General features: G+C 45.1%; 1 protein-coding gene across 3 annotated transcripts in view; it reads right to left on the bottom strand.

The window, feature by feature from the left end:
• The window catches only part of LOC118399482 (attractin-like protein 1), a 340,601-nt gene that overhangs the window by 148,785 nt on the left and 165,206 nt on the right, over positions 1-26,610 (bottom strand). For all 3 annotated transcript variants that reach the window (XM_035795604.2, XM_035795612.2, XM_035795619.2), the window contains one exon: positions 24,897-25,054. In XM_035795604.2, coding sequence (XP_035651497.1) covers positions 24,897-25,054 — 158 coding nt within the window. The remainder of the gene's footprint in view (positions 1-24,896; positions 25,055-26,610) is intronic.

The following is a 26,610-nucleotide window of genomic DNA, read 5'->3' as shown; positions in this document are numbered from 1 at the left end:
TTCTGTCCTCAAGCTGTTCTTGTCTATTGATGTTCTGTATTTTGTCATTCTGTATTATGTTTCATGTTTTGTGTGGACCCCAGGAAGAGTAGCTGCTGCTTTTGCAACAGCTAATGGGGATCCTAATTAAATACCAAATACCCAGAATTGTCAAGTTGTAACAGGAAAGGACCTTCCACAAACCTTCGCCACAAAATTGGAAGTGCAGAATCGTCTCGAATGTCATTGTATGCTGTAGTGTTAAGATTTCCCTTCATTGAAACTAAGGGACATAGCTTGAACCATGAAAAACAGCCCCAGACCATTATCCCTCCTTACAGTTGGCACTATGCATTCGGGCAGGTATCGTTCTCCTAGCATCCTCAAACTCAGATTCATCCATCAGTGTCACATGGTGAAGCGTGATTCATCACGACAGAGAAACACGCTTCGGCACTTCCATTCTGTGAGCTTGTCTGGCCTACCACTTCGCAGGTGAGTCGTTGTTGCTCCTAGACGTTTCCACTTCACAATAACAGCCCTTACAGTTGACAGAGCAAGGCAGACATTTGATGAAGCATCCTATGACGGTGCCACATTGAAAGTCACTGCAGTAAGGTCATTCTACTGCCAATGTTTGTCTATGGTGATTGCATGGCTGTGTGCTCAATTTTAAACACCTGTCAGCAATGGGTGTGGCTAAATGGCCAAATCCACAAAATTAAAGGGGTGTCCACATACCTTTTTATATATAAGTGTAGTTTGGGTACCATTTGAGTATTTAGCAGTCTGGCTATTTAGCAGGCTTATGACGTGGGGGTAGTAGCTGTCTCGGAGCCTGTTGGTCTCGGAGCCTGTTGGTCCAAGAGCCAGACAGTCTTTGAGTCTTTGGCAATCGGGCCTTCCTCTGACACCGCCTGATATAGAGGTCCTGGTAGGGAGCTCGGCCCCAGAGATGTACTGGGCTGTCCGCACCACCCTCTGTAGCCCTTTGCAGTCTAGGGTGGTACATTTGCCATATCAAGCAGTGATATTTTTTATTTATTTAACTAGGCAAGTCAGTTAAGAACAAATTCTTACTTACAATGACAGCCTAAGGAACAATAGGTTAACTGCCTTGTTCAGGGGCAGAACAAAATATTTTTACCTTGTCGACCTAGCAACCTTTTGGTTACTGGCCCAACGCTCGAACCACTAGGCTACCTGCCGCTCCCGGTGATGCAGCATAAAATTCCACAATGTGTAGTTTTATATTGTTTATCATTGGCCTGCTTAACCAAGTTTAACTGGACAAAGTGGAAGAAGTCCAGTACTGTACATACAATGGCAGTAAACACACAAAATAAACTACAAGGATAAGCATGTGTAACATACACCAAGTCCCCTCTGCTCCCCCACCACACACAAACTAAGTTCTGCCTGTCACAAACTATCACATTTGTCCCAATGATCAACTCTTGTTTTCCCCCATGACAATACCTGTACAATGTTGGTCCACGCGGAGCCTGCTGTTAATCCAAAGCCACTGCCTTCAGCTACAAGTTGTCAAAACGGCTTATTTCTACGCTGAAGTCATTCACAGAAATGTGATAAGTTTGCAGGCATAATTTATTTAACATATTTTCACTAAGCCAAGAGCAGAAGTAGACCTAAAAGAAGGGCTACGAGTGGTCGTTTTTTAATGTCCTCACATTGAACAGAGGGAAATATGTGCTGTTCCATATGTTTCTGGTAGATCATTCTAGTTCTTATACATAAAAGGTGAGTCAAGACATAAACACATGGCTTTTTGGGAATAATAACCTGTCAAAAACCTGGCCATGTTTTGAAGAATACCTCAGAGGGTAGTTGGCAAAGGAGGAAGGGTTTAAGTTATTTACTGGCATGTACGTTTCTAGTGAAATTGCCTTCCAATGGAAAAACATTGAGAAAGGCCGATTTTCGTCCAGAGGGACATGCCATTAAGGGTGATATCAGATGGAAGCCTTGGTCTACAGTCAATGCACTCCCCCCCTCCCCCTCCACACATCACAGCTGACGCACGCCGGTGAGGACGGCCCTTCAATTTACAATAGCCACAGTTGGGAAAGCTACAACAATCGATAAGCAGTACGGAGCTGGCCCTCTTCTGCAGGAGATGTACGGCGGTAGCGTCGTCGCCAGGTCTGGTTGGCTCTGGCAGGGCCACATCACTCCTCCTGACATCAACTGCTTGCATGGACAAAATCCCTCCATCATAAAAGAAAATACTTTTCTGTTGTTGTTTTTTTTAATCTGAGCACTCGCCCGCCTTTTGCTCTGTTCCATTAAAAAGCTCTTTGAGGAAATTGGAGCACTGTGAGTTTGCTAGAGTCGGATCCCTTTCGGCAGGCATGCAGTTTGGTGTGTAGGCCCAGTTGATGGTGTGTGTTCTGTGATGGATCACTAGGAGCAGTGTTTGTGGTTTAAAGCAAGGCAGGAAGGTGGGAGGGAAATGGCCATAAAACCAGCCACATCTCTGTTGGCTCTGGATCTCTGAGGGCTGGGATTAAAGCCAGGGCTGTGAGGTGAAAAGGGCTTGCAGTTGAATGCCTCACTATAAACAGGTTGAGTGGGGAGTGCAGAACTGAACACGATCACAGTGCTCAATGGTTTACGTAACTTTGCGTTAGTGAATAGAAATGTTTTATTAGATCTGTTTAAATATGTCAGTGTGAAAATATGTAAATTAAGTGGAAAGAGTTCCGCTTATAGGGGTATTCTACTACCTTGCCATAACTGAATAGGAACACGTGTATTATAAATAGCCAGAGGTGGGAGCAAGCATGTCTCAAGTCACAAGGTCCAAGTCTCAAGTCGAGGCCCAACTAGTAGAAAGGATCAAGTCAAGTCCAAGTCGTGCATTTAAAGACCAAGACAAGACTCAAGTCTAGTAAAAGAAAATGTAAACAAACAGGATTTACGTGATAAACTACAAATCTTTGTCTATTTATTGAGGCTGCCAGACAGCCCTTTTAACAATTTTGTCCACAACATATTTTGATTATCTAATAATACATTTTAACAACCAATTACAAATGCAAGGTTCATAAGTAAATGATCAATTTCAAGCAATTGCATACCAAAATACCAGCAGGCCTACGCTAGTGATTGTAATTTGGCCAGATAACTTCAAGTCATTAGACTGAAGTCAAAGTAGAGTCCTGAGAGTCGAGGCTCCAAGTCCAAGTCAAGTCATTTTATTTTCTATTAAGTCGAGCCTCAAGTCATCAAATTTGTGACTTGAGTCAGACTCGAGTCCACACCTCTGTAAATAACAGGCCAGCTATATTATTAATGAATAGCGGACTGTCAAAAGATCACATAAGATGATAAATAAGATCATTCTCCCACACACACTCAGTCCCATACCATAGGCCTGTGTTCCAGCTCCAATCTCTCTCTACTAGAATCAAACTGTTTGGAGATCAGAGGCTAAGAATGTATTGAGTGACAGTGCCCTCTAAAGCTCAATAGTAACCTATTTGAGTTGCAATTACTACGAGTGAGACCAAACCAAGAAAGAGAGGACAGGGAAGAGAAAGTCACAGGCCTCTGAAGTGAATGATATGACTCCAAGGCTCAGAGGCCCAGATTAAGACAGAAGAGTCATTACTGCAGGCCTACGGTGGCCCTCATGTGATGGTCAGAGAGGGAGTGAAGTAACTGTGCTGTTGTCAATTCCCAAAGCCTGGCGAATGACCGCTTGTTTAAAACTACAGTAAAAGAGAGATTTCAACTTATCAACAAGAGATGGGAGAGATAGGCAAAGGGGTTCAGGGGATCACACAGGGGAGGGGAAAGGGGGGTAACTGTGTGAATGTGAGTCTGTGAAATTAAGAGTGTGTGTGTCCAAGAAAGAAAAATCAAAAGAGAGAGAGAGAGAGAAAGGTTGAAAGAGCGAGAGTGAGAGAAAGTGCTTCTCCACAGGAGAACTGGACATGTGGTTACTATTAGCATATTCATGAGGAGACCTACTGACCACAGCAAGGCATTAGCTGAGTATGACATCCACCTACACAGCATGCTAATCAGTGATCCTCAGGGATACGTATGAAACACGTTACCGTTTTCAAGAGTAAACACAAGTACACTCCTTTTAAACCGATAGGTGCTCCACTCACTCATTCCTCTCAGAGTTTATATCCTGTATGTATATGAATTCATTGGTAAGTGTCATGTTTGCCCCAGCTACAATATGGTCTTTGGTATATAAATATTGAATGTAGTCATGAAGTATTATAGCGAGGGTAGCCTAGTGGTTAGAGCGTTGGACTAGTAACCGGAAGTTTGCAAGTTCAAACCCCCGAGCTGACAAAATACAAATCTGTCGTTCTGCCCCTGAACAGGCATTTAACCAACTGTTCCTAGGCCGTCATTGAAAATAAGAATCTGTTCTTAACTGACTTGCCTGGTTAAATAAAGGTAAAATAAAATTAAAATAAAATTATATTTGACCAGTTGTGTTACATTGCGTTTTTCTATTTGCCATACATTGATCAAATCCAATTTTATTGGTCACATACACATGTTTAGTAATATCAAACTATTTCACAACAATACACACAATAAACAAATCTAAAGTAAAGGAATGGAATTAAGATCATATAAATATTTAGAAAATAAATGTCGGCGCGAAATAGAATAAAATACAGTAGAGTAGAATACAATACAATAAATACATATGAGATAAGTAATGCAAAATATGTAAACATTATTAAAGTGAACAGTGTTCCATTATTGAAGTGGCCAATGTTTCAAGTCCACGGATATAGGGCAGTAGCCTCTAAGGTGCTAGTGATGGCTGTTTAACAGTCTGATGGCTTTGAGATAGAAGCTGTTTTTCAGTCTCTCTGTCCCAGCTTTGATGTACCTGTACTGACCTCACCTTCTGATGTAAATATATCACTAGCCACTTTAAACAATGCTACCTTATATAATGTTACTTACCCTACATTATTCATCTCATATGCATACGTATATACTGTACTCTACATCATCGACTGCATCCTTATGTAATACATGTATCACTAGCCACTTTAACTATGCCACTTTGTTTACGTTGTCTACACACTCATCTCATATGTATATACTGTACTCGATACCATCTACTGTATGCTGCTCTGTACCATCACTCATTCATATATCCTTATGTACATATTCCTTATCCCCTTACACTGTGTATAAGACAGTAGTTTTGGAATTGTTAGCTAGATTACTTGTTGGTTATCACTGCATTGTCGGAACTAGAAGCACAAGCATTTCGCTACACTCGCATTAACATCTGCTAACCATGTGTATGTGACAAATCAAATTTGATTTGATTTGATTTGGATGATAGAGGGGTGAACAGGCAGTGGCTCAGGTGGTTGTTGTCCTTGATGATCTTTATGTCCTTCCTGTGACATCGGGTGCTGTAGGTGTCCTGTAGGGCAGGTAGTTTGCCCCCGGTGATGCGGGCAGACCGCACCACCCTCTGGAGAGCCCTGCGGTAGCGGGTAGTGCAGTTGCCGTACGAGGCAGTGATACAGTCCGATAGGATGCTCACAATTGTGCACCTGTAAAAGTTTGTGAGGGTTTTAGGTGCCACGAATTTCTTCAGCGCCCTGAGGTTGTTACGCCTTCTTCACCACACTGTCTATGTCATTGGATCATTTCAGTTTGTCAGTGATGTGTACGCAGAGGAACCTGAAGCTTTCTACCTTCTCCACTGCGGTCCCGTCGATGTGCATAGGGGGCTGCTCCCTCTGCTAGTCCACAATCAGCTCCTTTGTTTCATTGACGTTGAGGGAGAGGTAATTTCCCTGGCATCACACTCCCAGGGCCCTCACCTCCTCCCTGTAAACTGTCTCGTCTTTGTTGGTAATCAGGCCTACTACTGTTGTGTCATCTGCAAACTTGATGATTGAGTTGGAGGCGTGCGTGGCCACGCAGTCGTGATGGAACAGGGAGTACAGCAAGGTGATGAGCATGCACCCTTGTGGGGCCCCTGTGTTGAGGATCAGAGAAGTGGTGTTGTTTCCTACCTTCACCACCTGGGGGCAGCCCGTCAGGAAGTCCAGAACCCAGTTGCACAGGGCAGAGTTCAGACCCAGGGCCCCAAGCTTAATAATGAGCTTGTAGGGTACTATGGTGTTGAATGCTGAGCTATAGTCAATGAACAGCATTCTAACATAGGTATTCCTCTTGTCCAGATGGGATAAGGAAGTGTGCAGTGTGATGGCGATTGCATTATCTGTGGGTCTATTGGGGCGTTAAGCAAATTGAAGTGGGTCTAGGGTGGCAGGTCAGGTAGAGGTGATATGATCCTTGACTAGTCTCTCAAAGCACTTCATGATGACAGAAGTGAGTGCTATGGGGCAATAGTCATTTAGTTCAGTTACCTTTGCTTTCTTGGGTACAGGAACAATGGTGGAGATCTTGAAGCATGTGGGGACAGCAGATTGGGATATGGAGAGATTGAATATGTCCTTAAACACTGCAGCCAGCTGGTCTGCGCATGCTCTGAGGACGTGACTAGGGATGCCGTATGGGCCGGCAGCCTTGCAAGGGTTAACACGCTTAAATGTCTTAATCACGTCTGTAGACCCTGCCACATACGTCTCGTGTCTGAGCTGTTGAATTGCAGCTCCACTTTCAAATCAAATCAAATCAAAACTTTGTCTCTATACTGACGTTTTGTCTGTTTGAATGCCTTACAGAGGCAATATCTACACTGTTTTATATTCAGCCATATTCCCAGTCACCTTGTGTCACGTTCTGACCTTAGTTCCTTTTTTATGTCTTTGTGTTAGGTTGGTCAGGGCGTGAGTTGGGGTGGGTAATCTATGTCCTTTTTCTATTTTGTTATATGTCTATGTGTTTGGCCTTGTATGGTTCTCAATCAGAGGCAGGTGTTGTTCGTTGTCTCTGATTGAGAATCATACTTAGGTAGCCTGTTTCCCCCATTTTTGTTGTGGGTGTTTATTTTCTGTTTTGTGTCTGTTCACCTGGCAGAACTGTTTCGTTTTCTCTTCGTTATTATTTTGTATAGTGTTCAGTTTGTTCAATTAAAACATGACGAACACTTACCACGCTGCATTTTGGTCCTCCTCTCCTTCCACCAATGAGAAGCGATACACCTTGCCATGTTTAAATGCGGTGGTTCGCGCTTTCAGTTTTGCGCAAATTCCGCCATCTATTCATGGTTTATGGTTAGGGTAGGTTTTAATAGTCACTGTGGGTACAACATCTCCTATACACTTACTGATAAACTCAGTCACCATATCAGTATATTTGTCAATGTTATTCTCAGAGGCTACCCGGAACATATCCCAGTCCGCGTGATCAAAACAATCTTGAAGCATGGATTCAGATTGGTCAGACCAGTGTTGAATAGTCCTTAGCATGGGTACGTCCTGTTGGAGTTTCTACCTATAGGAAGGGAGGAGCAAAATGGAGTTGTGATCAGATTTGTGATCAGGGCCTTGTTGGCATCCCGGAAGTTGGAGTAGCAGTGTTCGAGTGATTTAGCTGCGCAAGTACTACAGTCAATGAATGTGTTGATAGAACTTCGTTAGAGTTTTCATCAAATTTGCTTTGTTAAAATCCCCAGCTACAATAAATGCATCCTCAGCATATAGACCAGGGCTGTTCAAGTCTGGTCCAGGAGGGAGGAAACACTTCTGTTTGTTATTTCTACATGGTAGTTAATTGCATTCACCTGGTATACCAAGTCTGAAATCTTTATTAGAAGAAGATGAAAAATAGAAGTGTTTCAGCCTTCCAACATTAAAAAGCCCCGATCTAAACTCACTTCTTCTCCCTCTTCTCCCAATGTGATGGCAGCATCATTGATATCAAATAGAGCCTGTTGCGCGCTAACAGCCATCACCAGAGGCTTGTGCATGTTCCTGTCCCTGGGAACTGACATGACTGCAAGGGGGCGGGTCGAAAACAGACCCAAATGGGTCCAGAGTATCAGGAAGAGCTACCCAGCTACCCAGCAGCTAGCAACAGCTACAGGGTTCCCCAAAAACACTCACCAATGACAAAACAGTCAGTTTTCAGTAGCAGCTTTAGTGACCGCTGTGACTTGTATAAACTCCAAACCAATGTAGGGATTATATTGAGTGTTTATTTTTATTTAACTAGGCAAGTCAGTTAAGATTCTTAATTTCAATGACGGCCTAGGGTTAACTGCCTGTTCAGGGGCAGAACGACAGAACAACCTTGTCAGCTCGGGGATTTGAACTTGCAACCTTTCGGTTACTAGTCCAACGCTCTAACCACTAGGCTACCCTGCCGCCCTGGTGTGGAGTGTGGTGAAGAGAAATGCATTGAGTGGCCTATGACTGACTGTGTCCTTTATAATTAATTTGTTTGTCTGTCTGTTAATTTTACAGTTAGACATTTATTTTGGTAAAGTGAACAGTGTTTGAATGTAAACAGTTTCCCTGTGAACTAATCAATTTCACCAATCCTACATGCCAGCCTCAAGGTTTGTTCTACATTTGAGAAAAAAGTGAAAAGAAACAGTCCTATTGTTCAAATTTGAGTTCCAGTTGCAAGATCATAATTAAAATTCCTTACGAAATAATTCCTCTACATTCCGGTTGATATGTTAATGACTGAGTCACATATAACCCAATCAACATCCATGAACTAATAGCCCACGTGACATCTCTCTGTTTCCCATATTTTTAAACAGGCAGCACTTAACCTGGCCTCTCCTCTTACATCCATAGGAAAGAGGATCTCCTCCTGATAAGACCATCATCAGATAGAGATGCTGCTATGTTTTATGTGCCGTTTCAATTTCCCTTTTATCCAATAAAGGACACTTTGTCACTCCCATTGTCGGGAGGCGAGCGGCTGTTGAGGTACACCGCACAGTGCCTGTCAGCAATTACATTATGAAAGGCATTCTATTTAATGATGTCCTCTGAGAGGCTAAATAAGTGACTCTGTGTTGGGAGAAAATCTAATCACGGACCAATAGTGTGCCCAGAGCCGGGGAAACAACATGGCCGCCTCACTGAAACCCATTTAATCAGCTGAATTAGGCCTGGCCATGCAGGAGTCAGTGGAAAGACGCGGATCGATGAGAGGGTAGGATTCATACAGCCTTTATTTCTGTGGGGTGGCCGGGTAGGCGATTGATAGGGCCAGGACTTCACACACACAGCCTTCATTAAACAGACACTGGAGACACTCTGGAGGTGCCGGGGGGAGATGGAGAAAATGTGCTACACGTGAGCAGGTGTCATGTTACAGCCCAGGGCATCAGTTCACTGAGAATACCGAGTTCATCTCGATGGGTTCTAACTTATACACTTGAAATATGAAATATCCCTATTCATGTTAATGAATGAGAGAAGGGAACACAGAACGTTTATATTCTGTTAGAACATGTTTTTGTTAGACATCGGTTATCCTATGGAAAGGAGAAGGGCCACAGTCTGGTTACAATTGTTGGGTTGTAATTTGAAATGCACCAGAAGTTAAGGGTTATATGTAGGAGCAATGCATATGGTGGGGTCAATGGATTTTGGGATATGTTACTAAGTAAGGGAAACGGCAATCACATGGTTGTGGTCACTGATAAGGGTGGATAGTGAGGAATGGGGGACGAGGTCAGGTCACGTCACATGAAGGGAGAAGGAACAGTTTATTACCCACATCACTTAACTTCCTGCCTAGCAACAAAAATGTAATGTTTAGAGGAAAGGAGGAAACTCCACCTAAAGTGGGGTATATATACACATATACTGGTGCGATCATGTCTTTGTGTGTTCAGCTGTCTGACCCATTGGGTGAATACACTTGGTTTGAGCTTTTCCCAGTTGTCCGTAAGGTTCTAAATAAACAGAGAAAAAAACTAACAATCCTGACAGGTTTATCTTCACTCACACCAAACTAACCATATAGAAGATTAGAGTAGTTCTGCTGAGAACTAATAATTTGTAATAGGGAACTCATCTTCTGTCAAAAAGGTTAAAACAGAGAATACACAGCAGTAAATGCATGAAGGTAGCAAGTACAGTACACCGTTCAAATGAATAGCTGTGGATTAGAACAAGATGGCGCCGATAGAGATGGATTCCACGCTTCAAGAATGTTTTGATCACGCGGACCGGGATATGTTTTGGGTAGCCTCAGACAATAATATTGACGTATACGCTGACTTGGTGAGCGAGTTTATAAGGAAGTGGATAGGAGGTGTTTTCCCCACTGTTACCATTAAAACCTTCCTTAACCATAAACCTTGGATTGATGGCAGCATTTGCGCAAAACTGAAACGTACCACCGCATTTAAACATGGCAAGGCGATTCGAAACATGACTGAATACAAACAGTGTAGTTATTCCCTCCGTAAGGCAATCAAACCACCAAAGTGTCAGTATAGAGACAAAGTGGAGTCACAATTCAACGACTCAAACACGAGACATATGTGGCAGGGTCCACAGACAATCACAGATTACAAAAAGAAAACCAGCCCCGTCGGACAGCGATGTCTTTCTCCCAGACAAATTAAACAACTTCTTTGCACGCTTTGAGGATAATACAGTACCTCCGACACGGCCCGCTCCCAAAGACTGCGGGCTCTCCTTCTCCGTGGCCGACGTGAGTAAAACATTTAAACGCGTTAACCCTCGCAAGGCTGCCGGCCCAGGCGGCATCCCGAGTTGCGTCCTCAGAGCATGCGCAGACCAGCTGGCTGGAGTGTTTACAGACATTTTCAATCAATCCCTATCCGTCTGCTGTCCCCACATGCTTCAAGATGTCCACCATTGTTCCTGTACTCAAGAAAGCTAAGGTAACTGAACTAAATTACTATCACCCCGTAGCACTGACTTCTGTCATCATGAAGTGCTTTGAGAGACTAGTCAATGATCATATCACCTCCACCCTACTGTTAACCCTAGATGCACACCAATTTGTTTACCGCCCCAATAGGTCCACAGATGATGCAAATCGCCATAACACTGCACACTGCCCTATCCCTCTGGACAAGAGGAATACCAATGTAAGAATGCTGTATATTGACTATAGCTCAGCATTCAACACCATAGTACCCTCCAAACTCATCATCAAGCTGGAGACCCTGGGTCTCGACCCCGCCCTGTGCAACTTGTTCCTGGACTTCCTGACGGGCCGCCCCAGGTGGTGAAGGTAGGAAACAACATCTTCACTCCGCTGATCCTCAACACTGGGGCCCCACAAGGGTGCGTTCTCAGCCCTCTCCTGTACTCCCTGTTCACCCACGACTGCGTGGCCATGCACACCTCCAACTCAATCATCAAGTTTGCAGACGACACTACAGTGGTAGGCTTGATTACCAACAACGACAAGACAGCCTACAGGGAGGAGGTGAGGGCCCTCGGTGTGTGGTGTCAAATAACCTCCCACTCATGCAAGGAAATGCAAGAAAAACAACAGAGATGATCATGGACTGCAGGAAACAGCAAAGGGAGCACCCCCTATCCACATTGACGGGAGAGCAGTGGAGAAAGGTGGAAAGTTTCAAGTTTCTCGGTGTACATATCAACGACAAACTAAAATGATCCACGAACACAGACAGTGTGGTACAATTGAGAGCTTCCTGTCGGGCTGTATCACCGCCTGGTACGGCAACTGCACCACCCACAATCGCAGGGCTCTCCCGAGGGTGGTGCGGTCTGCGCAACGCATCACCGGGGGCAAACTACCTGCCATACAGGACACCTAGAGCACCCGATGTCACAGGAAGGCCAAAAAGATCATCAAGGACAACAACCACCCGAGCCAATGCCTGTTCACCCCGTGTGCATCAAAGTTGGGACCAAGAGATAGAAGCTGTTTTTCTATCTCAAGGCCATTAGATTGTTAAACAGCCATCACTAGCACAGAGAGGTGGCTGCCTACCTACAGACTTGATATCATTGGCCACTTTAATAAATGGAACACTAGTCGCTTTAATAATGCCACTTTAAGAATGTCTACATCACGCATTACTCACCTCATATGTATATGAGAACAGGGCTCCGGGCAGCCGAGCGGAAATGGAGGAAAACTCGCCTCCCTGCGGACCTGGCATCCTTTCACTCCCTCCTCTCTACATTTTCCTCCTCTGTCTCTGCTGCTAAAGCCACTTTCTACCACTCTAAATTCCAAGCATCTGCCTCTAACCCTAGGAAGCTCTTTGCCACCTTCTCCTCCCTCCTGAATCCTCCTCCCCCCCCTCCTCCTCCCTCTCTGCAGATGACTTCGTCAACCATTTTGAAAAGAAGGTCGACGACATCCGATCCTCGTTTGCTAAGTCAAACGACACCGCTGGTTCTGCTCACACTGCCCTACCCTGTGCTCTGACCTCTTTCTCCCCTCTCTCTCCAGATGAAATCTCGCGTCTTGTGACGGCCGGCCGCCCAACAACCTGCCCGCTTGACCCTATCCCCTCCTCTCTTCTCCAGACCATTTCCGGAGACCTTCTCCCTTACCTCACCTCGCTCATCAACTCATCCCTGACCGCTGGCTACGTCCCTTCCGTCTTCAAGAGAGCGAGAGTTGCACCCCTTCTGAAAAAACCTACACTCGATCCCTCCGATGTCAACAACTACAGACCAGTATCCCTTCTTTCTTTTCTCTCCAAAACTCTTGAACGTGCCGTCCTTGGCCAGCTCTCCCGCTATCTCTCTCAGACTGACCTTCTTGATCCAAATCAGTCAGGTTTCAAGACTAGTCATTCAACTGAGACTGCTCTTCTCTGTATCACGGAGGCGCTCCGCACTGCTAAAGCTAACTCTCTCTCCTCTGCTCTCATCCTTCTAGACCTATCGGCTGCCTTCGATACTGTGAACCATCAGATCCTCCTCTCCACCCTCTCCGAGTTGGGCATCTCCGGCGCGGCCCACGCTTGGATTGCGTCCTACCTGACAGGTCGCTCCTACCAGGTGGCGTGGCGAGAATCTGTCTCCTCACCACGCCCTCTCACCACTGGTGTCCCCCAGGGCTCTGTTCTAGGCCCTCTCCTATTCTCGCTATACACCAAGTCACTTGGCTCTGTCATAACCTCACATGGTCTCTCCTATCATTGCTATGCAGACGACACACAATTAATCTTCTCCTTTCCCCCTTCTGATGACCAGGTGGCGAATCGCATCTCTGCATGTCTGGCAGACATATCAGTGAGGATGACGGATCACCACCTCAAGCTGAACCTCGGCAAGACGGAGCTGCTCTTCCTCCCGGGGAAGGACTGCCCGTTCCATGATCTCGCCATCACGGTTGACAACTCCATTGTGTCCTCCTCCCAGAGCGCTAAGAACCTTGGCGTGATCCTGGACAACACCCTGTCGTTCTCAACTAACATCAAGGCGGTGGCCCGTTCCTGTAGGTTCATGCTCTACAACATCCGCAGAGTACGACCCTGCCTCACACAGGAAGCGGCGCAGGTCCTAATCCAGGCACTTGTCATCTCCCGTCTGAATTACTGCAACTCGCTGTTGGCTGGGCTCCCTGCCTGTGCCATTAAACCCCTACAACTCATCCAGAACGCCGCAGCCCGTCTGGTGTTCAACCTTCCCAAGTTCTCTCACGTCACCCCGCTCCTCCGCTCTCTCCACTGGCTTCCAGTTGAAGCTCGCATCTGCTACAAGACCATGGTGTTTGCCTACGGAGCTGTGAGGGGAACGGCACCTCAGTACCTCCAGGCTCTGATCAGGCCCTACACCCAAACAAGGGCACTGCGTTCATCCACCTCTGGCCTGCTCGCCTCCCTACCACTGAGGAAGTACAGTTCCCGCTCAGCCCAGTCAAAACTGTTCGCTGCTCTGGCCCCCCAATGGTGGAACAAACTCCCTCACGACGCCAGGACAGCGGAGTCAATCACCACCTTCCGGAGACACCTGAAACCCCACCTCTTTAAGGAATACCTAGGATAGGATAAAGTAATCCTTCTCACCCCCCCCCCTAAAAGATTTAGATGCACTATTGTAAAGAGGCTGTTCCACTGGATGTCATAAGGTGAATGCACCAATTTGTAAGTCGCTCTGGATAAGAGTGTCTGGTAAATGACTTAAATGTAATGTTAAATGTATATAATGTATACTGTATCCTACACTATCTATTATTTACTATATATTGCATCTTAGCCGGTCTGTCACTGCTCATCCACATATTTTATACTTGTGTGTATTAGGTTTTGTTGTGGAATTGTTAGATACTACTGCACTGTCGGATCTAGAAGCATAAGCACTTCGCTACACTCACAATAACATCTGCTAACCATGTCTGTGTGACCAATACAATGTGATTTGATTCAATGATATAAGACAGATGACTTGAGTAGCCTGTAGGTCAGGCAATCAGAGAAAGGGAGAAACAGAAAAATAAGAGTTTGGAGGGTGATACATCTATGTCCCAATAAAATTTGCAACAAAGAATCTCAGACTGCCTTGACCATTTGAGTTACCATTGACTGGCTCTACAAATCGGAGAGATAAAAAAACAGAAAATACATTTCTGTAAAGTGTGATGTCATGGCAGAAGGTGCAAGGTCAGCTTGACAGATTCAATCTAAATCTGTTCCACAAGGACATACGATCAGCAGCTCACTCTGCCCTCCAACCAGCCCTGAGAGCAGGGGTGAGGTCATATGGCTACAGGGGCCACACTCATACTAACAGGGGGGCTGGGTGCGTCCATCATCCAGAGTAGTCTTTCCCGCCTAAGAGAACCGGCGACAGAAATACTTCCCGCTGTTGCTCAGCGATACATCACAGAAATAGTGTTCTGATGTATCCCGTCGTCACCACTGTAATTTGTCCTCGTGACTAATTGGCATATGAATAATAAAATGTTTCATGTGAGAGAAGGTGGAGGAGGACTAGAGCACAGCATGCAAACAGGATTTTTTTGAAAAACAAATATGTAGTGAAAAACATATCAACATGTCAATATACAGTACATAGTATAAAGACAATAACAAGTATAGTATACATCCACACATATTCTACCTATCACATCTTCCTCCAGATGTTAGTGAAGAGAAAGTGACATTGCTACACAGACATCTGTCACACTAAGCGACTTCATATTCCCTGTGTTCAGGAGTGTTTAATTAGGAGGTTGTTTCCTTTCAGATCTGATTACGCTCTGTGAAGTGAATGTGAAAGGTATGTATTACTCTGTCTGTAAGTATGTGCATGTGTGAGAGAGAGAGGGAGAGCGATCACTTAGTTGGGGAGTGTGTAACAAGCCTTCGGTCATTGTAACTACTGACACCGTCCGTCAGAGTCAGAGTGTGAGTGACAGCTCTTAGTCAGTCAGGCAGTGTGTTGTACAGCACTCAGGCAATCAGACAGTGTGTTTTACTGCGCTCAGTCAGCCAGGCAGGCAGTGTGTTGTAAAGCGCTCAGGCAGTCAGGCAGTGTGTTGTACAGTACTCAGGCAGTCAGGCAGTGTGTTGTACATCACACCGTCGGTCAGGCAGTGTGTTGTAAAGCGCTCAGGCAGTCAGGCAGTGTGTTGTACAGCACTCAGGCAGTCAGGCAGTGTGTTGTACAGCGCTCAGGCAGTCAGGCAGTGTGTTGTACATCGCACAGGCAGTCAGGCAGTGTGTTGTAAAGCGCTCAGGCAGTCAGGCAGTGTGTTGTACAGAGCACAGGCAGTCAGGCAGTGTGTTGTACATCGCACAGGCAGTCAGGCAGTGTGTTGTAAAGCGATCAGGCAGTCAGGCATTGTGTTGTACATCACACCGTCGGTCAGGCAGTGTGTTGTAAAGCGCTCAGGCAGTCAGGCAGTGTGTTGTACAGTGCTCAGGCAGTCAGGCAGTGTGTTGTACAGCGCTCAGGCAGTCAGGCAGTGTGTTGTAAAGCGCTCAGGCAGTCAGGCAGTGTGTTGTACATCAGGCACAGGCAGTCAGGCAGTGTGTTGTACAGCGCTCAGGCAGTCAGGCAGTGTGTTTGCTCAGGCAGTCAGGCAGTGTGTTGTACAGGCAGTCAGGCAGTGTGTTGTACAGCGCTCAGGCAGTCAGGCAGTGTGTTGTACAGTGCTCAGGCAGTCAGGCAGTGTGTGTTGTCAGGCAGCGCTCAGGCTGTCAGGCAGTGTGTTGTAAAGCGCTCAGGCAGTCAGGCAGTGTGTTGTACAGCGCTCAGGCAGTCAGGCAGTGTGTTGTACAGCGCTCAGGCACTCAGGCAGTGTGTTGTACAGTGCTCAGGCAGTCAGGCAGTGTGTTGTACAGTGCTCAGGCAGTCAGGCAGTGTGTTGTACAGCGCTCAGGCAGTCAGGCAGTGTGTTGTACAGCGCTCAGGCAGTCAGGCAGTGTGTTGTACAGCGCTCAGGCAGTCAGGCAGTGTGTTGTAAAGCGCTCAGGCAGTCAGGCAGTGTGTTGTACAGCGCTCAGGCAGTCAGGCAGTGTGTTGTACAGCGCTCAGGCAGTCAGGCAGTGTGTTGTAAAGTGCTCAGGCAGTCAGGCAGTGTGTTGTACAGCGCTCAGGCAGTCAGGCAGTGTGTTGTACAGTGCTCAGGCAGTCAGGCAGTGTGTTGTACAGCGCTCAGGCAGTCAGGCAGTGTGTTGTACAGCGCTCAGGCACTCAGGCAGTGTGTTGTGTTGTCACAGCGCTCAGGCAGTCAGGCAGTGTGTTGTTGTCAGGCACTCAGGCAGTTGTACAGTGCTCAGGCACTCAGGCAGTGTGTTGTACAGTGCTCAGGCACTCAGGCAGTGTGTTGTACAGTGCTCAGGCACTCAGGCAGTGTGTTGTACAGTGCTCAGGCAGTCAGGCAGTGTGTTGTAAAGCGATTAGGCAGTCAGGCAGTGTGTTGTACATCACACCGTCGGTCAGGCAGTGTGTTGTAAAGCGCTCAGGCAGTCAGGCAGTGTGTTGTACAGTGCTCAAGCACTCAGGCAGTGTGTTGTACATCGCACCGTCAGTCAGGCAGTGTGTTGTAAAGCGCTCAGGCAGTCAGGCAGTGTGTTGTAGCGCTCAGGCAGTCAGGCAGTGTGTTCAGCGCAGGCAGTCAGGCAGTGTGTTGTACAGCGCTCAGGCAGTCAGGCAGTGTGTTGTACAGCGCTCAGGCAGTCAGGCAGTGTGTTGTAAGTGCTCAGGCAGTCAGGCAGTGTGTTGTAAAGCGCTCAGGCAGTCAGGCAGTGTGTTGTACAGCGCTCAGGCAGTCAGGCAGTGTGTTGTACAGCGCTCAGGCAGTCAGGCAGTGTGTTGTACAGCGCTCAGGCAGTCAGGCAGTGTGTTGTAAAGCGCTCAGGCAGTCAGGCAGTGTGTTGTACAGCGCACAGGCAGTCAGGCAGTGTGTTGTACAGCGCTCAGGCAGTCAGGCAGTGTGTTGTAAAGCGCTCAGGCAGTCAGGCAGTGTGTTGTACATCGCACAGGCAGTCAGGCAGTGTTGTGTTGTGTTGTACAGGCAGGCAGTCAGGCAGTGTGTTGTAAAGCGCTCAGGCAGTCAGGCAGTGTGTTGTAAAGCGCTCAGGCAGTCAGGCAGTGTGTTGTACAGCGCTCAGGCAGTCAGGCAGTGTGTTGTAAAGCGCTCAGGCAGTCAGGCAGTGTGTTGTACAGCGCTCAGGCAGTCAGGCAGTGTGTTGTAAAGCGCTCAGGCAGTCAGGCAGTGTGTTGTACAGCACTCAGGCAGTCACGCAATGTGTTGTACAGTGTTCAGGCAGTCAGGCAGTGTGTTGTAAAGTGATCAGGCAGTCAGGCAGTGTGTTGTAAAGCGATCAGGCAGTCAGGCAGTGTGTTGTACAGTGCTCAGGCAGTCAGGCAATGTGTTGTACAGTGCTCAGGCAGTCACGCAATGTGTTGTACAGTGCTCAGGCAGTCAGGCAGTGTGTTGTAAAGTGATCAGGCAGTCAGGCAGTGTGTTGTACAGTGCTCAGGCAGTCAGGCAATGTGTTGGACAGTGCTCAGGCAGTCAGGCAGTGTGTTGTACAGTGCTCAGGCAGTCAGGCAGTGTGTTGGACAGTGCTCAGTCAGGCAGTGTGTTGGACAGTGCTCAGTCAGTCAGGCAGTGTGTTTGATAGTGCTCAGTAAGTCAGGCAGTGTGTTGGATAGCTCAGGGGGTCCTCTGGGATGGTGATGGCCCAAAAAGAAGACAATGACCGGGAGAGTGGAGGAGGATCCATCTTTACACCCAGTCTCATTGCCACAGTGAATAACATCACGTCAGGTACAAGAGCACACGGCTACACTCGCAATGTTAATGAGGACTGAAATGGTCACGGTCAACCGAGTTCCTACCATAAGAGGAGGAGTCCAGTGGACTTGTTAACATCTTTGGAGAATAGATAAGCGAACACATAACTAATGTATTTCAGAGACATATACATGTCTAGGACACACACTATATCTGGGGGAAGGTTTAGAATTGTTCATATAAAACACTGTTAGGAAACTTTGATCTAAGTTCTTAGATAGAGTGCCTCAGAGCAGAAATTGAGCCACCCCTTCTCTCTGAAACTGTAGACGATTTTCAATCAACTGGTGTGCCCCCATATCTGCAGGACACAAAGAGAGTCTCAGTTCAATTCAGAGTGTGTATTAATCCGTATGTATCCGTGTAGGAGAGTCCAAGAAAGAAAAAAGATAGAGAGAGCAAGTAAAATCCTTCCAGAGTGGATGTGAAAGAGAAATAGAGAAAGAGGAGGACAGGGATCATAGCCCTGGTGGCGAAAGTTATCTCTCTCTTGTCATTAGATCAGTCCAGCCGGAGAAACCCAAGGCAACACATCTCACCAGCCTAACTCTGCTTCCATCTGACACACTTTGAAGCGGACACAGCTAGTCTGACCTGGGCTCCACATCCCAGAATGAAAAACAATATGACTGGTCTGGAAGTCTTTATATGATAATAGATACAGAAGAGTGTCACGCCTTGGTCATAGTATTTTGTGTTTTCGTTATATATTTGGTCAGGCCAGGGTGTGACATGGGTTTTAATGTTGTGTTTCGTATTGGGGTTTTGTAGGCATTGGGATTGCGGCTGAGTAGGGGTGTAGCATAGGTTTGGCTGCCTGAGGCGGTTCTCAATCAGAGTCAGGTGATTCTCGTTGTCTCTGATTGGGAACCATCAAATCAAATCAAATTTTATTTGTCACATACACATGGTTAGCAGATGTTAATGCGAGTGTAGCAAAATGCTTGTGCTTCTAGTTCCGACAATGCAGTGATAACCATATTTAGGTAGCCGGGGTTTCACTGTGTATTTCGTGGGTGATTGTTCCTGTCTCTGTGTAGTTGTTTCACCAGACAGGCTGTATAGGTTTTCACGTTCTGTTTTGTTGTTTTTGTATTTGTATAGTTATTTCATGTATTCGCTATTTCTTCATTAAAGATCATGAGTAACCACCACGCTGCATTTTGGTCCGACTCTCCTTCAACAAACGAACGCCGTTACAAAGAGTCAGTCAGATAAAATGACAGATGTTGGTGGTGCCATTCACTGAGGGTGAGACATCACTATATTTCATATAAATCGGATTTGCATTACATACTGAACCAAACTTCAGAGCAAAACAATATATAACTAATAATTGAGACTGGCCATTAGAAATCCTCTGGACAATTCCCCATCATTACCGTGTCCGTGTCGGAAGCCACCAAGGTCAAGAGAGCGGCGGGGCCTGGTCTCGTGTTACTGACGAAAATGCGTCCGACTGAGATGGCTCTATATACGGCTGTGGGATAGTGCTCATGATAATCATGATAATTAACTTCTCACGTTACCATCTCATCTGTATAGAGCTCTGATAAAACAGCATTTATGGGAAATACTTATGAGCCCCGATCAATGGACGGATGACCTTAACACATGCTGCAGGACAGTCTAATATATATATAATATAATAATATAATATATGCCATTTAGCTGACGCTTTTATCCAAAGCGACTTACAGTCATGTGTGCATACATTCTACGTATGGGTGGTCCCGGGAATCGAACCCACTACCCTGGCGTTACAAGCGCCATGCTCTACCAACTGAGCCACAGAAGGACCACAGTCTGCAATCAACTGCTACATTCATATCGGGATACTACCAGAGCACCTTCAACATTCTTTATGTGATATTCCCCTTTATGTGATGTTTATCTGTTTGATTGTCTGTTTGGTTGCTGCATCTAAAACCAGCTGGTTCTGCTCTGTTGTTCTCTCCCCGAAAGCTAAGACATTAAAATAAGAAAACATTTAATTACCTAGAAAAGCAGTGGGGACCGGGAGAGAAATCCCAAATATGAGCTACAGAGTGTGTGACAGTCCCAGAAGATGTGCTGCTCCTCTTTCAGATATTGCATTGCAACATATGTCTAGCACAGGTCTGGGCAAAGGCCGGCTTGCCTGATTCAATACAGCCCGCGGAATCATGCTCATGCTCAAAGTTTTTGAAAAAGTATTTGTTATTTGAACTAAAAGTCCAATGAATACTTGTGTAATGATTTAACTCCCGCTGCTCGTGGGACATGTATTTTGAAGTCACGTATAAATAACAACTGCACGAGGACAGGCAGTGACTGACAGGCTGACACACACACGACACAGTTACAAATAGTAGCAAGCTAGAAATTGCGCAAAAATGAGTGTTTCCAAAGAGTTCAAAGAAAAGGCAAGTAGACAATGAATGTAGGGTGTTCCAGCAAGAGTGGACATTGAAATATTTATTGAGGTATCAGGGAAAGATGTGTGCTTAGTGTGCAAAGAGAGCACTTGTCCCGCACAAGACGAAGCATGCAGAGAAATATAGGAATATTTCTTCTGAGCAAAGGGCAAGTGCATCAAAATAGTTTTTTTCTCAGTTGCAAAAGCAGCAAGAACATTTCACAAAACTGCATTCAGCAAACGACGGAATTGCGAGAGCTAGCTACAGTATATATATCGTCCCACAAAATTGCTAAACATAGCAAGTAATTTGCTGAGGGCGAATTCATAAAATAATGTTTAATTGACTCTGCAGCAATACTTTGCCCCGACAAGACAGAGCTGTTTGAAAATGTTTCCCTGTCAAGACAAACAGTGACACAGCGTGTTGCTGACATCTCAGAGAATATGGAAAAAGAGTTGAAAGACAAGGTAAAGGATTGCACCTATTTCTCCTTGGCTCTGAATGAGAGCAGTGATGCACGTGACACGGCGCAGTTGTTGATATTCTTACGAGGCATAACCCCAGACTTTGAAATTACAGAGGAGTTTGCTTCAGTGCAGTCAATGAAGAGCACAACCACAGGGAAATATTTATTGGAGGAGGTTAATAAGTGTGTGGAAAAGCTGGGACTAAGTTTTAAAAAGTTATCCAGTGTGACCGTTGATGGGTGCCAAAACATTGGCCTTTTGAAAAGGATACAAGATCAAGTAGCTGAGCTGAACCCAGATAAGAAAATGATTTTCCTGCATTGCATTATTTATCAGGAGGTGCTCTGGAAATGTGTTCTGGAAATGAGCCATGTTGTGGATCCAGTCACTAAAGTGGTAAACTTCATAAGAGCGAAATCTTTAAACCACAGGCAGTTTGTCTCACTGTTGGAAGAGACAGAGTCGGGGAATGCAGATCTCTTCTACCACACAAACGTGAGATGGCTGAGTTTGGGGAAGGTGCTTAAAAGGGTGTGGGACCTGAAGTCGGAGATTGCAAATGAAAGGAAAATATGTGGATTTCCCTCAACTGCAAGATAAAGAATGGTTGGCTGATTTTGCTTTTAATGTGAACATCATGGCCCCCATGAATGAACTGGATTCCACACAAGGGAAGGGCCTTTTGCACATCAGATGTACAGCCTTGTCAAAGCCGTCAAGGGAAATTTACTCAACCTGACCCGCCAAGTAGAGGCCAACAATCTCACCCACCTTTCGACACTACTAGTCTGTTCCCTATCAGATGACCAGTGGGAGAAGTATACATCGCTGCTGCGTTCTTTGAACGGTGAGTTTTCTTGTCGTTCTGAGGATTTCAAAGTGTTGGAAAATGACATGCCATTGGTTTCCTCTCCTTTCACCTTCAATGTGGATAATGTGTCCAAAGACCTGCAACCTGAGCTTATCGATCTTCAGTCTGATGCCATGATTGGAGAACTATTCAAAACAATGTCACTGACGAGGTTCTATGCATCTCTCGATGAACAAAACTTCCATAAGATTAGGAGTCATGCTCAGAAGATGTCTGTACTGTTTGGGTCAACCTATGTATGTGAACAGACATTTTCAGTAATGAAATATAACAAGTCACAGCATAGATCAGCTCTTACTGACTCTCACCTCTCAGCAATCCTGCACATAGCAACGTCAGAAACTATACCTGCATTGCATGTTTAATAATGAAAATGCCTACCAAAAGGAGAGCATGAATGTGGTTTATTTCTGTGCATGTTAAAAAAGTTAAATAAGTAGCATATCTGGATGTGATTTACAGTAGATACATCTGTCAACACAGTCATACACATGATGTATAATTCTGGCCCGCGATGGCACAAATGTATTCTAATGTGGCCCTCCATGGAAAATAATCGCATATCCAATACCTCCATTTTCTTTCTTTTTTTTGCTCAGGACTATTTGAGTGTCTCAGTGTTGATTAACTAAGCATGCTACTTGCAGTCAGTCCATTCAATCAGATTTCAGCTCGTTTTATCACAACATGTGACAGATATCTTAAAATATCACCGCCAAAGTCTACTTCAATTTTATGGATCATAAGATTAAACCATGAATATTTTGTATGGCTGTCTCAGTATTAAGGCAATCCTAAATAATTGATGGCGACACTCCAAAACTCACGGATCATTAAAGATTATATTTTTGCCAAACACGTTTTATTATAGTTTATGCTCAAGGTCCTATCATGGCTTTATGCCTTAAAGAGACAGACCGAGAGTTCTAGAGCCATTTCACATATTTATATGTTCTGGAGAGACAGATATTGTTTAAATCAGATATTGTTTTCCAACAGTCCTCTCAAGCGATCAAATCCATTGCAGGAAGTATAAAACCCACATTTTTGTAGGGAGCAATTGTTCTCTGAGATTGAACAGTTATGACTATAACTACTGTTCCCTGAAGGAGGAAAATGAGGTACAGCACAGCTATGGTGACTTTAAGCGTTACTCTACCGAAGAACATTAGAATCCTGACAAGGCCAATGAACACCATGCCTCACCAGAAGCCCTCCTTTCCACAGGTGATAAACCAGAGGCACGGATTAATGACATACATTTTCACCCCTCTTCACCATACATTTTCACCCCTCTTCACCATACATTTTCACCCCTCTTCACCATACATTTTCACCCCTCTTCACCAGGTGTTGTATCTCCTTTCCCAAAATCTCCACGTAATTGATGTGTGGCACGCTCTGTGTCCACAACCCCCGAATTGAGCTGCCCATGCACAGTGCACCCCACTCTCAGGGGGATAGGTCTGTCATGATCACCTTGCGGGAAATAGCTTGACCCATGGGGTTCCCCAGCGACAACGACCGCGGGTCCCTCTATCGAGTTGAGACCATAGGTATGATAGGTATTAATTAGGTATGACATCGGTATGACATAGGTATGACATAGGTATGACATAGGTATGATAGGTATGACATAGGTATGACATAGGTATGACATAGGTATGACATAGGTATGACACCCACAGTGACTAGGGGTTTAGGTGGTGCAATGATGCGTCTAAGCCAGTGTCTACCACCCGCTGCTGGAAAGTTTGCAACAGCCCGAGGGGAACCACAGCGATCATAGAAACCATCATCCCAAATAGGCAAAAATGGGGCGAAGCAAAGCAGGAAACCGGCCACCCTCTGCAGGGACAAGAACGCACGATTCTACACTCTGAGTCTAACTCAAGATCCAGAAACAGAATGCGTTGAGATGTAGTCAAACAGCTCTTCTCTTGATTCACTATGAAACCCAGAGACGGAACATGGGAAACCAGCCTGAATGTGTGTAACACCACCTGCACCCTCAACTCGGCTACCACCAGCCATTCGTCCAGGTAGTTCAATATCCTGAGCCCCAATATCCTGAGCCGTCAACAGTGAAGAGGCGACTCCAGGATGCTGGCCTTCTAGGCAGAGTTGCAAAGAAAAAGCCATATCTCAGACTGGCCAATAAAATAAAAAAATTAAGAGGAACTCTGCCTAGAAGGCCAGCATCTCGGAGTGGCCTCTTCACAGTTGACATTGAGACTGGTGTTTTGCGAGTACTATTTAATGAAGCTGCCAGTTGAGGACTTGTGAGGTGTCTGTTTCTCAAACTATATACTCTAATGTACTTGTCCTCTTGCTCAGCTGGTTATAGCCAGTTTGTGTTGTTCTGTGAAGGGAGTAGTACACAGCGTTGTACGAGATCTTCAGTTTCTTGGCAATTTCTCGCATGGAATAGCATTAATTTCTCAGAACAAGAATAGACTGACGAGTATCAGAATAAAGTACTTTGTTTCTGGCCATTTTGAGCATGTAATCGAACCCACAAATGCTGATGCTCCAGATACTCAACTAGTCTAAAGAAGGCCAGTTTTATTGCTTCTTTAATCAGAACAACAGTTTTCAGCTGTGCTAACATAATTGCATAAGGGTTTTCTAATGATCAATTAGCGTTTAAAATAGATCAACTTGGATTAGCTAACACAACGTGCCATTGGAACACAGGAGTGATGGTTGCTGATAATGGGCCTCTGTACGCCAATGTAGATATTCCATAAAGAATCTGCCATTTCCAGCTACAATAGTCATTTACAACATTAACAATGTCTACACTGTATTTCTGATCAATTTGATGTCATTTTAAATGGACAAAATTGGCTTTTCTTTCAAAAACAAGAACATCTCTAAGTGACCCGAAACTTTTCAACGATAGTGTAAATATTTTTAAACCTAATTTAATGTATCTCCCTGGGTGGGGGTGTAACGCAGTTGTGGATTGTGAGATCACTACTGACAGAACCTCACCTGGATCTTGATTGGCCAGGAGAAGTTGCTGACGTAGACATAGAAGGTGATGTTGGAGTTGACCCGGAAGTTGAACTTCTCACAGGAGAAGCTGTCTCTGTGTTCCTGGATATTGGTCTTGGACACAATGGGCACCTCTTCACCAGAGATGGTGCCAGCTAGGGGGGAGAAGTGTGGGAAGGACACAGAGGATAATACAGTCGGTCAAGGTCAAGCACACACAGTTGAAGTCGGAAGTTTACATACACCCAATTAGCATTTGGTAGCATTGCCTTTATTTATTTTTACTTGGGTCAAACTTTTCGTGTAGCCTTCCACAAGCTTCCCACAATAAGTTGGGTGATTTTTGGCCCATTCCTCCTGACAGAGCTGGTGTAACTGGGTCAGGTTTGTAGGCCTCCTTGCTCGCACATGCTTTTCAGTTCTGCCCACAAATGTTATATGGGATTGAAGTTGGTGCTTGGTGATGGCCACTCCAATACCTTGACTTTGTTGTCCTTAAGCCATTTTGCCACAACTTTGGAAGTATGCTTGGGGTCATTGTCCATTTGGAAGACCCATTTGAGACCAAGCTTTAACTTCCTGACTGATGTCTTGAGATGTTGCTTCAATATATCCACATCATTTTCCTGGTGAAGTGCACCAGTCCCTCCAGCAGCAAAGCACCCCCACAACATGATGCTGCCACCCCCGTGCTTCACGGTTGGGATGGTGTTCTTTGGCTTGCAAGCCTCCCCCTTTTTCCTCCAAACATAACAATGGTCATTATGGCCAAACAGTTCTATTTTTTGTTTCATCAGACAAGAGGACATTTCTCTAAAAAGTACGATCTTTGTCCCCATTTGCAGTTGCAAGCCGAAGTCTGGCTTTTTTATGGTGGTTTTGGAGCAGTGGCTTCTTCCTTGCTGAGCGGCCTTTCAGGTTATGTCGATATTGGACTCGTTTTTACTGTGGATATAAATATACTTTTGTACCTGCTTTCTCCAGCATCTTCACAAGGTCATTTGCTGTTGTTCTAGGATTGATTTGCACTCCAACCTAAGTGCATGTAAACTTCCGTCTTCAACTGTATAGGTACAGAGGGCATAGGTACCGCTGTGACAGTTCCGCTAGTCAAACAAAACCACGTTTAGTGATGACAGTCGAGAGTAGAAATGGGTAGCCAGGCTACTGACAGTGATGTTTTAGAAGAAAGATTCCCAGATTCCAGCAGCGAGAGTGGGTGTAACCTGTCAACACACATGTAACTCCCATCCAGAGACTTGATCTGTTCAAATAAAGCTTTAAAAAATGTAAGGAAAGTGTAATTCTACTTCCTTTACAAAAAAGAGACATGCATGTATATTTTAAGTAGTCCAAATTGAAGACATTATCAAGAATACTGCACTAATAGGGCAGACTTTGGGACAGCTTTAATAAAAGATTACCCCAACTACTTTATCAGTGCCATAACACAGACTCACTGTAATTGTTCAGCACATATATTCTGAAGCCCTAAAGTTTCCTCTCAAATTAAGTAAAACATTTTAAAATGAAATGTAAAAAAAAAAGAGTTCTGGGTCCTTAACATGGGAACAGTCTGGGCAAGGTTTTATCTTAATTGAAATCACACAAAAACACATAAAAAATGCCCTAATGCCATAATTAAAAATATCTCCACTGCATTTCTCAAAAGGGGCATATTCCTCTACAGACATTATTGTCTAATGAGAGA

The sequence above is a fragment of the Oncorhynchus keta genome, chromosome 2, assembly GCF_023373465.1.
Source record: "Oncorhynchus keta strain PuntledgeMale-10-30-2019 chromosome 2, Oket_V2, whole genome shotgun sequence".
NCBI lineage: Eukaryota > Metazoa > Chordata > Actinopteri > Salmoniformes > Salmonidae > Oncorhynchus > Oncorhynchus keta.
The sequence above is the reverse complement of the archived record's forward strand: the minus strand, read 5'-3'. Positions and strand labels throughout refer to the sequence as shown.